The sequence below is a fragment of the Balaenoptera acutorostrata genome, chromosome 18 (assembly GCF_949987535.1).
Source record: "Balaenoptera acutorostrata chromosome 18, mBalAcu1.1, whole genome shotgun sequence".
NCBI classification, from domain to species: Eukaryota; Metazoa; Chordata; class Mammalia; order Artiodactyla; family Balaenopteridae; genus Balaenoptera; species Balaenoptera acutorostrata.
The window spans coordinates 29,852,096-29,867,026 of record NC_080081.1 but is presented as its reverse complement, the minus strand read 5'-3'; the positions used below and the strand labels follow the sequence as shown (position 1 = coordinate 29,867,026).

The window sequence follows — 14,931 nt, the reverse complement described above, 5'->3', positions numbered from 1 at the left end:
CAAGCCCAGCAGATACCAGCAGTTTTCAACCCCATCACCACCACCCCCATCACCAAGTTCTTAACAGCAAATGAAGGTGAACTCCTCCCTGGAAATCTACAAGTTCAGCATATCTTTAATGTTTAGGACTTCTGTCTTTTAAATTCATGTAAATTTATCATTCTTTCTGTAAGATGGAACTGATCTTTGTAAATCAGTTACCAGTGAAATGACTTAATTCCCCAACTCATACATCCACACCTCAATTAGCCAAACTGATGTTCCAGGAAGGTGTCCCATATTTATTTTATAGCTTCCCATCCTTTTCCAACTCCTCCAAGAGGTGCCTCGTTAAGAAATATGGGATACGTTGTAGTTCCTCTTCCGTACTACATTCTTACAAACCAAGCATCAGCCATAATTAATGGAAAAAAAAAAAACTAGAATAAAAACAAAGGGGGGAGGACCTTCGGAAATAGAAAAAAGGGGGATACTGGTTCAAGATGGCAGAGTAGAAGGACAAGCGCTCACTCCCTCCTGTGAGAGCACCAGAATCACAACTAACTGCTGAACAATCATCGACAGGAAGACACTGGAACTCACCAAAAAACATACCCTACATCCAAAGACAAAGGAGAAGCCACAATGAGACGGTAGGAGGGGCGCAATCACAATAAAGTCAAATCCCATAACTGCTGGGTGGGTGACTCACAAACTGGAGAACACTTATACCACAGAAGTCCACCCACTGGAGTGAAGGTTCTGAGCCCCATGTCAGGCTTCCCAACCTGGGGGTCCGGCAAGGCGAGGAGGAATTCCTAGGGAATCAGACTTTGAAGGCTGGCGGGATTTGATTACAGGACTTCGACAGGACTGGGGGAAACAGAGACTCCACTCCTGGAAGGCACACACAAAATAGTGTGTGCATCGGGACCCAGGGGAAGGAGCAGTGACCCCATAGGAGACTGAACCAGACCTACCTGCTAGTGTTGGAGGGTCTCTTGCAGAGGCAGGGGGTAGCTGGGGCTCACCGTGAGGACAAGGACACTGGCAGCAGAAGTTCTGGGAAGTACACCTTGGCATGAGCGCTCCCAGAGTCTGCCATTAGAGCAGACTACCAAAGAGCCCAGGTAGGCTCCAGTGTTGGCTCGCCTCAGGCCAAACAACCAACAGGGAGGGAGCCCAGCCCCACCCATCAGCAGACAAGCAGATTAAAGTTTTACTGAGCTCAGCACACCAGAGCAACAGCCAGATATACCCACTACAAGTCCCTCCCATCAGGAAACTTGCACAAGCCTCTTAGATAGCCTCATCTACCAGAGGGCAGACAGCAGAAGCAAGAAGAATTACAATCCTGCAGCCTGTGGAACAAAAACCACATTCACAGAAAGACAGACAAGATGAAAAGGCAGAGGCCTATGTACCAGATGAAGGAACAAGATAAAACCCCAGAAAAACAACTAGATGAAGTGGAGATAGGCAACCTTCCAGAGAAAGAATTCAGAATAATGATAGTAAAGATTATCCAGAACCTCGGAAAAAGAATGGAGGCAAAGATCGAGAAGATGCAAGAAATGTTTAACAAAGACTTAGAAGAATTAAAGAACAAACAAAGATGAACAATACAATAACTGAAATGAAAAATACACTAGAAGGAATCAATAGCAGAATAACTGAGGCAGAAGAACGGATAAGTGACCTGGAAGACAGAATGGTGGAATTCACTGCTGTGGAACAGAATAAAGAAAAAAGAATGAAAAGAAATGAAGACAGCCTAAGAGACCTCTGGGACAACATTAAACGCAACAACATTTGCATTATAGAGGTCCCAGAAGAAGAAGAGAGAGAGAAGGGACCCGAGAAAATATTTGAAGAGATTATAGTCAAAAACTTCCTTAACATGGGAAAGGAAATAGCCACCCAAGTCCAGGAAGCACAGAGAGTCCTATACAGGACAAACACAAGTAGAAACAGGCTGACACACATAGTAATCAAACTAGCAAAAATTAAAGACAAAGAAAAAATACTGAAAGCAGCAAGGGAAAAATGAAAAATAACATACAAGGGAACTCCCATAAGGTTAACGGCTGATTTCACAGCAGAAACTCTACAACCCAGAAGGGAGTGGCATGACATATTGAAAGTGATGAAAGGGAAGAACCTACAACCAAGATTACTCTACCCAGCAAGATTCTCATTCACATTTGATGCAGAAATCAAAAGCTTTACAGACAAGCAAAAGCTAAGAGAATTCAGCACCACCAAACCAGCTCTACAACAAATGCTAAAGGAACTTCTCTAAGTGGGAAACACAAGAGAAGAAAAGGACCTACAAAAACAAACCCAAAACAATTAAGAAAATGGTAATAGGAACACACATATTGATAATTACCTTAAACATGAATGGATTAAATGTTCCAACCAAAAGACACAGGCTCACTGAATGGATACAAAAACAAGATCCATATATATGCTGTCTACAAGAGACCCAATTCAGACCTAGGGACACATACAGACTGAAGGTGAGGGGATGGAAAAAGATATTCCATGCAAATGGAAATCAAAAGAAAGCTGGAATAGCAATACTCATATCAGATAGAATAAACTTTCAAATAAAGAATGTTACAAGAGACAAGGAAGGACACTACATAATGATCAAGGGACCAATCCAAGAAGAAGATATAGCAATTATAAATATATATGCACCCAACATAGGAGCACCTCAATACATAAGGCAACTGCTAACAGCTATAAAAGAGGAAATCAACAGTAACACAATAATAGTGGGGGACTTTAACACCTCACTTACACCAATGGACAGATCATCCAAACAGAAAATTAATAAGGAAACACAAGCTTTAAATGACACAATAGATCAGATAGATTTAACTGATATTTATAGGACATTCCATCCCAAAACAGCAGATTACACTTTCTTCTCAAGTGCACACAGAACATTCTCCAGGATAGATCACATCTTGGGTCACAAATCAAGCCTCAGTAAATTTAAGAAAATTGAAATCATGTCAAGCATCTTTTCTGACCACAACGCTATGAGATTAGAAATCAATTACAGGGAAAAAAACGTAAAAAACACAAACACATGGAGGCTAAACAATACATTACTAAATAACCAAGAGATCACTGAAGAAATCAAAGAGGAAATCAAAAAATACTTAGAGACAAATGACAATGAAAACACGATGATCCAAAACCTATGGGATGCAGCAAAAGCAGTTCTAAGAGGGAAGTTTAGAGTAATACAATCCTACCTCACGAAACAACAAACATCTCAAATAAACAACCTAACCTTACACCTAAAGGAACTAGAGAAGGAAGAACAAACAAAACCCAAAGTTAGTAGAAGGAAAGAAATCATAAAGATCAGAGCAGAAATAAATGAAATAGAAACAAAGTAGACAATAGCAAAGATCAATAAAACTAATAGCTGGTTCTTTGAGAAGATAAACAAAATTGATAAACCATTAGCCAGACTCATCAAGAAAAAGAGGGAGAGGACTCAAATCAATAAAATTAGAAATGAAAAAGAAGAAATACAACAGACACTGCAGACATACAAAGCATCCGAAGAGACTACTACAAGCAACTCTATGACAGTGAAATGGACAACCTGGAAGAAATGGACAAATTCTTAGAAAGGTATAACCTTCCAAGACTGAACCAGGAAGAAATAGAAAACATGAACAGACCAATCACAAGTAATGAAATTGAAACTGTGATTAAAAATCTTCCAACAAACAGAAGTCCTGGACCAGATGGATTCACAGGTGAATTCTATCAAACATTTAGAAAAGAGCTAACACCCATCCTTCTCAAACTCTTCCAAAAAATTTCAGAGGAAAGAAACTCCCAAACTCATTCTATGAGGCCACCATCACCCTGATACCAAAACCAGACAAAGATACTACAAAAAAAGAAAATTACAGACCAACATCACTGATGAATATAGATGCAAAAATTCTCAACAAAATACTAGCAAACAGAATTCAACAACACATTAAAAGGATCATACACCACAATCAAGTGGGATTTATCCCAGGGATGCAAGGATTCTTCAATATATGAAAATTAATCAATGTGATACACCATAGTAACAAATTGAAGAATAAAAACCATATGATCATCTCAATAGATGCAGAAAAAGCTTTTGACAAAATTCAACACCCATTTATGATAAAAACTCTCCAGAGAATGCGCATAGAGGGAACCTACCTCAACATAGTAAAGGCCACATACGACAAACTCACAGCAAACATCATTTTCAATGGTGAGAAGCTGAAAGCATTTCCTCTAAGATCAGGAACAAGACAAGGATGTCCACTCTTGCCATTATTATTCAACATGGTTTTGGAAGTCCTAGCCATGGCAATCAGAGAAGAAAAAGAAAAAAAAGGAATACAAACTGGAAAAGAAGAAGTAAAACTGTCACTGTTTGCAGATGACATGATACTATACATACATAATCCTAAAGATGCCACCAGAAAACCACTAGAGCTAATCAATGAATTTGGTAAAGTTGAAGGGTACAAAAATTAATGCACAGAAATCTTATGCATTCCTATACCTTAACAACGAAAGATCAGAAAGAGAAATTAAGGAAACAATCCCATTCACCACTGCAACAAAAAGAATAAAATACCTAGGAATAAACCTACCTAAGGGGGTAAAAGACCTGTATTCAGAAAATTATAAGACACTGATTAAAGAAATCAAAGATGACACAAACAGATGGAGAGATATACCATGTTCTTTGATTGGAAGAATCAATATTGTGAAAATGACTATATTACCCAAAGAAATCTACCGATTCAATGCTATCCCTATCAAATTACCAATGGCATTTTTTTACAGAACTAGAACAAAGTATCTTAAAATTTGTATGGAGACACAAAAGACTCAGAATAGCCAAAGCAATCTTGGGGGAAAAAAACGGAGCTGGAAGAATCAGACCCCCTGACTTCAGACTATACTACAAAGCTACAGTAATCAAGACAATATGGTACTGGCACAAAAACAGAAACATAGATCAATGGAACATGATAGAAAGCCCAGAGATAAACCCACACACCTATTGTCAACTAATCTATGACAAAGGAGGCAAGGCTATACAATGGAGAAAAGACAGTTTCTTCAATAAGTGGTGCTAGGAAAACTGGACAGCTACATGTAAAAGAATGAAATTAGAACACTCCCTAACACCATACACAAAAATAAACTCAAAATGGATTAGAGACCTAAATGTAAGACCAGACACTATAAAACTCTCTTAGAGGAAAACATAGGAAGAACACTCTTTGACATAAATCACAGCAAGATCTTTTTTAATCCACCTCCTAGAGTAATGGAAATAAAAACAAAAATAAACAAATGGGACCTAATGAAACTTAAAAGCTTTTGCATAGCAACAGAAACTATAAACAAGACAAAAAGACAACCCTCAGAATGGCAGAAAATATTTGCAAACGAATCAATGGACAAGGATTAATCTCCAAAATATATAAACAGTTCATGCAGCTCAATATTAAAAAAACAAACAACCCAATTAAAAAATGGGCAGAAGACCTAAATAGACACTTCTCCAAAGAAGACATACAGATGGCCAAGAGGCACATGAAAAGCTGCTCAACATCACTAATTAATTATTAGAGAAATGCAAATCAAAACTACAATGAGGTACCACCTTACACCGGTTAGAATGGGCATCATTAGAAAATCTACAGACAACAAACGCTGGAGAAGGTGTGGAGGAAAGGGAACCCTCTTGCTCTGTTGGTGGAAATGTAAATCAATACAGCCACTATGGAGAACAGTATGGAGGTTCCTTAAAAAACTAAAAATAGAATTACCATATGACCCAGCAATCCCACTACTGGGCATATACCCTGAGAAAACCATACTTCAAAAAGAGTCATGTACCAAAATGTTCATTGCAGCTCTATTTACAATAGCCAGGACATGGAAGCAACCTAAGTGTCCATCATCGGATGAATGGATAAAGAAGATGTGGCACATATATACGATGGAATATTACTCCACCATAAAAAGAAACGAAATGGAGTTATTTGTAGTGAGGTGGATGGAGTTAGAGTCAGTCATACAGAGGGAAGTAGGTCAGAAAGAAAAAAACAAATACCGTATGCTAACACATATATATGGAATCTAAGGAAAAAAAAAAAAAAGTCATGAAGAACCTAGTAGCAAGACGGGAATAAAGACATAGACCTACTAGAGAATGGACTTGAGGATATGGGGAGGGGGAAGGGTAAGATGTGACAAAGTGAGAGAGTGGCGTGGACTACACTACCAAACGTAAAATAGATAGCTAGTGGGAAGCAACCGCATAGCACAGGGAGATCAGCTCTGTGCTTTGTGACTACCTAGAGGGGTGGGATAGGGAGGGTGGGAGGAAGGGAGATGCAAGAGGGAAGAGATATGGGAACATATGTATACATATAACTGATTCACTTTGTTATAAAGCAGAAACTAACACACCATTGTAAAGCAATTATACTCCAATAAAGATGTTAAAAAAAAATCAAAAAAAAAAGTGTGTGTGTTTTGAGTGTGTGTGTGTGAGGGGGGCTTTTCCTTAATATGAAAGCTATGCAAAACTTCACACTTGTATACCTAATGATTCTAGAGTTATTTCACACCACCATCATCCACAATCCCTTGAGAGCTTCCAATGAATCCTATTATTTCCATAGTCCTTAAAGTAGAAAAAAGTACCTCCAGGGGCTTTCTCTCTTGGCATCACTTCATACAAAAAACTCAGATATATTTGCATTTATGTAAAAAGATATTCAATACAGCACTCTTTGAAGCAGAAATTTTTTTTAAAAACCTGGAAATTTAAATGCCCATCAAAAAAAGGCTGGTAAAATAAATGAGAGCACATCTAGACAGTGGCATTTCATGCACAGTATCATGTAGCCATCAAATAAGATGAGGTAGATAGATCATTGTTACGTGTACAAGCATGCATTGCAAGAGCTCCAGGATAAGTGGTTAAGAGAAGAAAGCAAGGCAAGGAATAGGCATAAATTCTACTGAATACAAAAAAAGAGGGGAATTATTTATGTATTCATTCATTCATATATTCATTCATTTATATGTAATGTCTCTGTAAAGATGCACTAGTGATTATCCCTGGGAAAAACTAGGGGTTACTGGAGGGCGGAGATATACTTTTTACGATACACACTCTTATATTGCTTAAATTTTTCACCATAAACTTTTCAAAAACTAAAACAAAAGCTATCTGGAGGAAGTAAAGGTAAAAGCAAAGAGGAAGGGCAAAGCCTGCCTCACTGCCTACCTGACTCACTGCTTCCTGGGCCACAGTCCAGCAGCCCGGGGCTGGTGTGACGGGCTCCAACTTCTGTGATTTTTCAACCTGGGAGGCACTATGCTTTCTTTCGAGAGGGGGGGACATCAGTGACTGAGGATGGTTCAGGAAAGAGCCCCTATATCCGAAATGCAGAGCCTCTCCCCACATTCTTTAGAATTTTATCTTCATGCATTATACTTTTGATTAAGGCCCATCTCACAGCGTCTATTTCCTTTTCCCCACAAACTTTAAGAGGTCATCTCTACCTACATCCCCCATGTTCAAAGTAGTTCACATCTGTTGCCAAGACTGTGGTCAAAGAAAATGTTTGTGAAGGACTTTTCCTCCACATTGAGGACCAAACCACCTTGACAACAGGGGTTTTTGACAATAAACTCTGGGGAAAAGGCCCATTCATTCCTGGCCCAGCTGGCCAATTACCCAGTGAGGAGTCCTTCTGACGCCATTAGCCCTACAACAATTTAGGAAGCATTCCCAGTGTTCAGAGAACCCCTTAAATGAAATTAGACCAGTATTTGAGCCAATCCATACCAAAGAGCCAAGAGGAATAATTAAAGTGTGAATGTTTTATTCTTTAGTGTTTAATAGAAGAATACATCACAAGTCACATAATCAATGATTCATTACTTCACACACAGGGAGGAAAACAATATTGAGTATTTCTGTTATACAACTGGTTGTGAACACAGAGAACCAAAATCTCTAGAGCATTTAGATGGTTGAAGAAATTCTCACTTAAAGTTTGGGCACGTCTGAAAAAACTTCCTCGGTTTTTAAAATATAAAAGGATTTTTTTTTTTCTTGGCTTTCTGTTTCATTAGAAAGCCTGATAATTGTATAATGATTTTTTCCCTTTCTCCTTCAATTTTGAGAATATGGCTCAGTGATATGTATCACTTAGCATATAACATTTTCAACAATTTCATAATCCCAGATAACTCTGTGGGAATCTTACATTGTTTCTCAGGTAAGAGTTTTTCAGATGCCCAGAAAAATTTAAATAATGTATAATGTGCATCTTCAAAATTAATATCCACAATGGATGTTTTAACCTTTGTCATTAAATGTCACAAATGCTGTTTGAGTGGTCATAAATGAATTGTCATTTGTATTCAATATTAATAGCAAAATTCACCCGCCTATAAAGTCACAAAGACAGTTGTATAATAGTTTACATTACAATTAATGTTCACATACCTCAAAACACATTTAGAATTAAAAAAAAAAAAACCTGGGAAAAAAATCACAAAATGTATAAGGTGACAAGAATTCTTGGTCAACTAGTTCAGCTTCCTACCACACGAGTTTATACTCTAATGTAAATATTCTGGTTGAATTTCTTCCATCTTAGTTTCAAGGGCCCCAGTAGAGAATAGAAGTCTTCAAACATTAATACTTTTAGATGTTTATCATCCAAAATTGTGACAAAGAAAAGTTAACTTCAACATAGCATGTTTCTGGCTCTAGGAAAGCCTATTTTAGGTACTATAGCCACTGGAAACACAAGACTATTTTATTTATTTCTCAAGAGATAGATTTAGGTCATGTAAGAAAACTAATTCAGTTTTTAAATGAGTTATAATAAGGAAAAACAGAAAAAAATTCCAAAGGATTTACTCTAGTAGGTTTACAATAAAAATACTCAGTTTACAATTTTAGAAATTTAAGTCAACTGAGTATTTATGATTTAGATTATAAAAAAAATTCTTAAGGAATTCAATGCCTCCAGTCAATACTGTTCTAAATGCCTGCACTATCATTTATCACTTTTCATGTGGAGTACAAAAATGTTTTTGAATATTAGATTAGAATTTACCATAATTTAAAAAGTAAAAAATTATCAAAGCCTCAACTTACATGGCTTTAATGTAATAATAACATTCCATGGAAAATTCCAATAAAAATTGGAATATGTTATGAGCATGCCAGTTGCCTATTTTGTCTGAGAATTCACAGATTATGCATTTTCCCAGAAAAGCAACAGGCTCCATATATATATGGATCTGGTTTGAAAGAGAAGACAATTTTGTCTAGTATTATAAATTATCACTTTGCTATCAATGCAAAAACCAAATAAAACACAAGAATAAAAATCGTGCTGAAAGGGAAAAAATTTAAGTCCCACACATTCAAGGAATATTTTCCACAACACGCAATTTGAAAAATTAAAACGAACATGGTTCATAGTCTACATGTTTTAAAAAACAGACAATATGTCAAACACTTGGTGCAAAAGCACTGAACATGGTACCTGTTTAACCACCACTGTCAACCATTCTTTTTTAAAAAGTTAAATTTATTAAAATCTAATGTCACTCAGTTGTATTTATGAACCAAATGGTAATTAGAGCCATTACATATGTAAATGCATGCTACACTGAGTCAGATTAATGCAGTTATAATTTCTGAATAATTTATGACACCCTCCCAGGTTACTGAATGTCTTTGGAGAGCTTACTCAAATGGACGCTCTATATCTCTTCCAAGCTCACAGGTGACAACCAACACTCCAGCCCACTTTGTAGACCACTAAGGGTCCTTCTGTGGCTCAGAGCACATGGTGAATACGGGACCCAAAAGTGCAGAGGCCAAGTCATCTTATCTCAGTTATAGTATCCACCCAATGTAAAAATGAGTTTCCTACCCAGCCTTTACTTTGGGCTAAGGTAGAATTTTTCATGTATCAACTTCCAACTTTAGAGGGGATAGTCATCATAGAAAAAAAGGTTGGTTTACCATCTCTAACCATTCAATTCCCAGTCTTTCAGATAATGAAAGGGGTTAGGGAGTACTGCAGGGCAGCAAGGATGTGTGGAGGAGTGAGAATGTGGACGAACAAAGCTGTGAAACAGTTCAACTCAAAGTCTTACAAGATAAAACTTTTAAGACTTGGGTGGCAGAGACAAAATTTGAGCAATTTCCCGTGACTCCTGGAGTTGAGCAGATTTAACAAGGCAAATCAGAATCTCGGAGTCTTGCCATACGTCAGTGGCTTTGATCTGTCCCAAGATGTTCTCAATTATGTGCTTTTTGTTGCACAATCTAACACAATACCACATAGGGTGCAGAAATCTCTGTGACACTTACTTTTGGCCAGTGAGTGACATTCCTAAATCATTTCAGGCTTGAAACAGGGCTAAGTTCTGATGTGTTACCTAGTCCGAGAACACACCCAACACATAAGCAAATGTGACTTCCTGAATGTTTCTGCTTCCCTTACAATTATGGTCTTTGTAATTGTAAAGCTAACTTTACTTTTCTAAAAAGGCACCTCCAACAAAAGACCTCAAATCTTTCTCTTCCCCAATAAAAAAAAAAAAAAAGAATTGGTGGATTAAAAATACAGGTACTGTGGTTTATGCAGACAGTTAATTGACATATTAGTATACAACTAATATCCAAGCAAAAAGTATGGAGCAAACTCAGCTTTATAACTATGTATTTTTTTCCTAACCCAATTTCCCCATAGACAAGGATATAAGAAACTCATTGAAACATGTTGCTTTAGTATATACACCATCTGATGCAAGTTACTGGGGGTAAATACAGGAACGTTTATAGCATTAGTAAATTAATTAAAAAACTAAATGATTCATGTAAAATGTTTATATATGGTATATACAGATTGGATCACATGAGTCTAAGAATAAAACTGTTCCAATTCTTAACATCTGTTATGGACATATAGTAAGATACAGTACAAGATTCATTTTTAAAAAGAAGAAAAAAAATAGCGCTAATTTAAACACTGAAAACGACTCTTACAAAATCTTTTAAAAACCTACTTCAAGAGAATGATGCTGAAACAAATGAAAAAGGACAGGCTTCTCCGTCATCACAGAATATCCAAAGGAGCCTCACAGCATGAAAGACGATTCATCTCCCTTCACTTACAGTGTAGATACGATATACAGTGGGGATTTATTCCATGTTAGAGTAAAGGTATAAGGCAACCAGGTCTCCTTCTGTTTCAGTTGCATTTACATGGAACACCATTTTATTGCTCAGCTCACTTTTAAGCACTTATTTGCCTTCATTTTAAACTATTCCACTTTACAGCTATCTACAGATGGCAGCCCTTGGCGTTTCTATTCTCTGCAGCTCTGTCATTCGAAAAGATTCCACCTTAACTTCAAACAACCTGCATCGAAGTGGCATTTTTCAGGTTTGCCCAGAAGTCAAAATTGGCTGGGCTTGCAGACAGTAAGGATTTTTAATAAGAGAACTTAAGTCTAAGTAACCCAAATCAACATATTTTGTTCAAGGAAATAGATTTTAAAATCAGGACTTATAATCAACAAGAAAATAAAGTTCAAAAACTAAAACCCTACTGGGTAACTCTTTGGTTAGGTTATATAAGTATCAGCAAAACAGTTAGTTCAATAAACTGCCAGGTAAGAGTAGATCTGTGATTCACCTTTACAAAATGCTTTGCATGTTTTTGTGTGCTATTTTGTTAATGTGCATGTACTCAGACGGACGGTACAAACTTCCAACTTTCAAATAATAAATGAGTATGTCCTCTCCTCCCTTCCCACCCCTCCTACCCTCCTTCCTCCCTCCCCACCCCACCCCCCAAGGCTTAAGAGCTAAGGTCCTACTGACAGTCACTGCAATAATACAGGTTTTCTTAATACCCACGACGTGCATTACTACCCAGCTCCGTTTACAGTCACAGCCAGGTGACCTCCTGCAATTCTCGGCGACCTGAGCCGTCATTCTCTCTTTCCCCCTCTTGTCAATAACGGCTGCCATGTCAAGCAGTCGAACCAAGGGCTTCTGGCGGTGAGCCCAGGAGAAAGGGTGCCTCTTCAGGCAGGAGGGGAACTTTCTACAAGTTTAAACCACAGGCGAAGACCTTTAAATTTGCACGGAAACCAAACGCTCCTTCATTATGCCATCACCAGATTCTTCTCCTACTTCTACCTGTAACTTCTCAAAACTTTATTCATTTATAGTCCCTGAACAGCCTCCGCGGGATCCTAATTCCAGCTCTGGAGTCTTCCATTCAGCCTTCTAAAACTTCACCTTTAAAGAGGGTCAAAAGACTGCGTAATAAATGACCTTTCAAAACTATTCGCAGACACTGCTACCAATTCTCTCTCTTAAACCGCGAATGAGTCATCAGGGCTTGAGAAGATTTCAAGGAATCTTCTATACACTGGACAGGGTCCAGTTGGGTTCGGAACAATTCAGTCATTCCCAGGTACTCGGTGACTTTGTAGCCACACTGCCCCACTACATCCAGACTGAAGGACAATCCGGGGGAGGGGTGATTTGAGGCCGGGGGCAGAGGAAGCATGGGGTGGAGAGGTACGTCTGTCTGGGCTCTCTCTTCCAGTGGGGTCCAGAGAAGACGAAGAAGCCGAGAGGATCTGTGGCTGCAGGTTCTAAAGTGAGGGGTCAGTGGGTCTACTGCAGGTGGGGAACAGGGGAATGGGAGAACGTGGGGTGGGAGGGGAAATCTATAGCCCTCTCCCGGGCAAGAAAGAGAGGGAATGCGCGCGCTGGAGTCGCAAGAGGGTGTGGGGAGTTCACTCCCTGCAGAAGACGTACTCGGTGTAGCTGGTCCAGATCTTGTCTTCGTTCTGGTCGGTGCTGCTGGCGAAGGCGCAGGTGCCCGTGGAACTGCACGCCACCATGTGGAAGCCCGACTCGGACAGCTTGTCGAAGGCCTGCTCCAGGAAGTTGAACTTGAGGTAATAGCGCGAGGTGTAGCGCTCCGGAGGCCGGTCGGGGTCCCGGCTCTCGTTCAGGGTGTCCCCGAACACCTCCTTGGCCAGCGACGTCTTGCCGCACACGGTGATGCGCGCCACTCGCCGGAACTTGGCGTCCGCCTGCGCGTCCCGCCCGATGGTGTAGGAGCCGCGGTAGCCGATGGTGATGTAGCCCGAGCGTCGGCTGCCGTCCAACGACTGGGACGGCGTGAGCAGCGGGCCCGCCGCGCCCCCCGACGGGCTGCGGCTAGCCACCTCCAGGGTGGGCGACGGCGCCCCAGCCGAGGCGCCCTCCTGCTGCTCAGGCTCCGCGTAGCCGAGCGGCAGCAGCTCGTCGCCCAGCGAGCCCTCTTTCTGCACCCCGCGCCGCGAGTGCGGCGGCGGCGGCCCGGGGCCGGGCTGCTGGGGCTCCCCGAGGCGGCGCACGAGCTCCGGCAGCTCGAAGTACTCGGCTTCGCGCTGCAGCCGGCTGCGCTCGGGGAAGTAGTCAGGCAGCACGAGCTGCAAGTCCCGCAGGTAATCCAAGATGTAGCGGAAGAGGAAGCCGTCTCGGTCTAGAAAGAAGCGGCCTTTGCTGTCCCGGGCCAGCTCCTGCGGCTGCTGCTGCGTGAACATGCGCCAGAGCAACGAGTCGGGAACCGACACCACCGTGCAGCGCCTGGTCACATACACCTGGCCCCCCACGTTCAGCTCCACGATGTCGGGAAAGAGCGGCGGCTCAGCCGAGGACGACGAGGAGCCGCTGCCGCCGCCGCCACCACCCCCGTTGGGTAGTCCACGAGTGCTGTCCGCCAGAGCCATGGCCAAGAGGTGGCCGGGCTAGGGCAGTGAGCGAGAGCCGGGCCGCGCGCCGGAGCCGCCGCCGCCGCCTTTCTCGGACGCTCGCTCAGCCCTGCGCCCCGGCCCGCCGCTGCCGCCGAGAGCCGCGCGGAGCCGAGTGCACAATGCGAGCGCGCCTCCGTGCGCCCCCGCGAGCCCCGCTGCACTCCACCCGCCTCGCCCGCGCGCTCCAGGGGAGTGCCGGGTGGCGGCCCGCGCGCTGCTTAAGTAGAGCCGCCCGCCCGAGCGCCGCGGCGAGCAGAAGGCGGGGGCGGCAGCGGAGCGGCGGAGCCTCGCTCCCAGGGCGGGAGGGGGTGGTGGGGCGGGGAATCGATTTGCATCTGAAACGCTGATGCGGCGGCGGGCTGCTGGCTCCACCCAGGCTCGCGCGCCGCCCGGACGCCCCGACTTCCCTACGGCCTCCTCGCCCGGCGCTCTAGCCCCTTCCCGCTCCTGCCCAACTTTCTTCCTCTTCCACAGCGGACAGAACCTGGGCTTGGCCGCTTCGGAAGACGAGCCTTCTTTGGAGGGGCAGTCACTGCGCCCCCTCCTCCTACCTGCAGCCGGAGACTGTGGAAGGAGCACTTGAACTTTCCGGCTCCCCCCACCCGGGGAGTGGAAGGGCCTGGCTGCCCCCGGAGACGAGCCGCTTTAAACACTGTAACTGTGGCGCTTTAAACACGCGGCTCGTCTCGTTGCTGAAAGTTCTAGAGAGAGTCCAAAAAATCTGGAGAGGCGGTGGGGCCGCCCCAGCCCGGAGGCAGCTAGATTTTGTTTGCGCGTACGAGTAGCCTCGAAAAAACCCTAGAAACAAAAAGCTAACCTCGGTATCCTGCTGTAGGACGCTCTCCCATAGTTTATTTTCTGGGTAAAAAGGCAAACTCATTAGTTGGGAGACCTCAGAATTGGAGGAAATGGCAAAAGGGGAACTTGGGTGAGTTCAATGAGTGACTTCGGGGCGTGTTCCCCTCCCAGTGGCGGACGCGACCTTCCCCCCCACCCCCCCACCCCCGCCGCTTTTTGGCCAAGCTGAAGGGGCATGTA

The 14,931-nt window shown here is 42.3% G+C and overlaps 1 protein-coding gene across 1 annotated transcript; it reads right to left on the bottom strand.

The window, feature by feature from the left end:
- Window positions 1-7,897: 7,897 nt before the first annotated feature.
- Window positions 7,898-14,141, bottom strand: KCTD12 (potassium channel tetramerization domain containing 12). The gene has a single exon (XM_057532809.1). The coding sequence runs from the start codon at window positions 13,867-13,869 to the stop codon at window positions 12,886-12,888; it is 984 nt and encodes a 327-aa protein (XP_057388792.1). The 5' UTR covers window positions 13,870-14,141; the 3' UTR covers window positions 7,898-12,885.
- Window positions 14,142-14,931: the final 790 nt, after the last annotated feature.

Bases quoted from the DNA above. Each gene is read 5' to 3' on its own strand.
- KCTD12 (XM_057532809.1), bottom strand. From the start codon at position 13,869: ATGGCTCTGGCGGACAGCACTCGTGGACTACCCAACGGGGGTGGTGGC.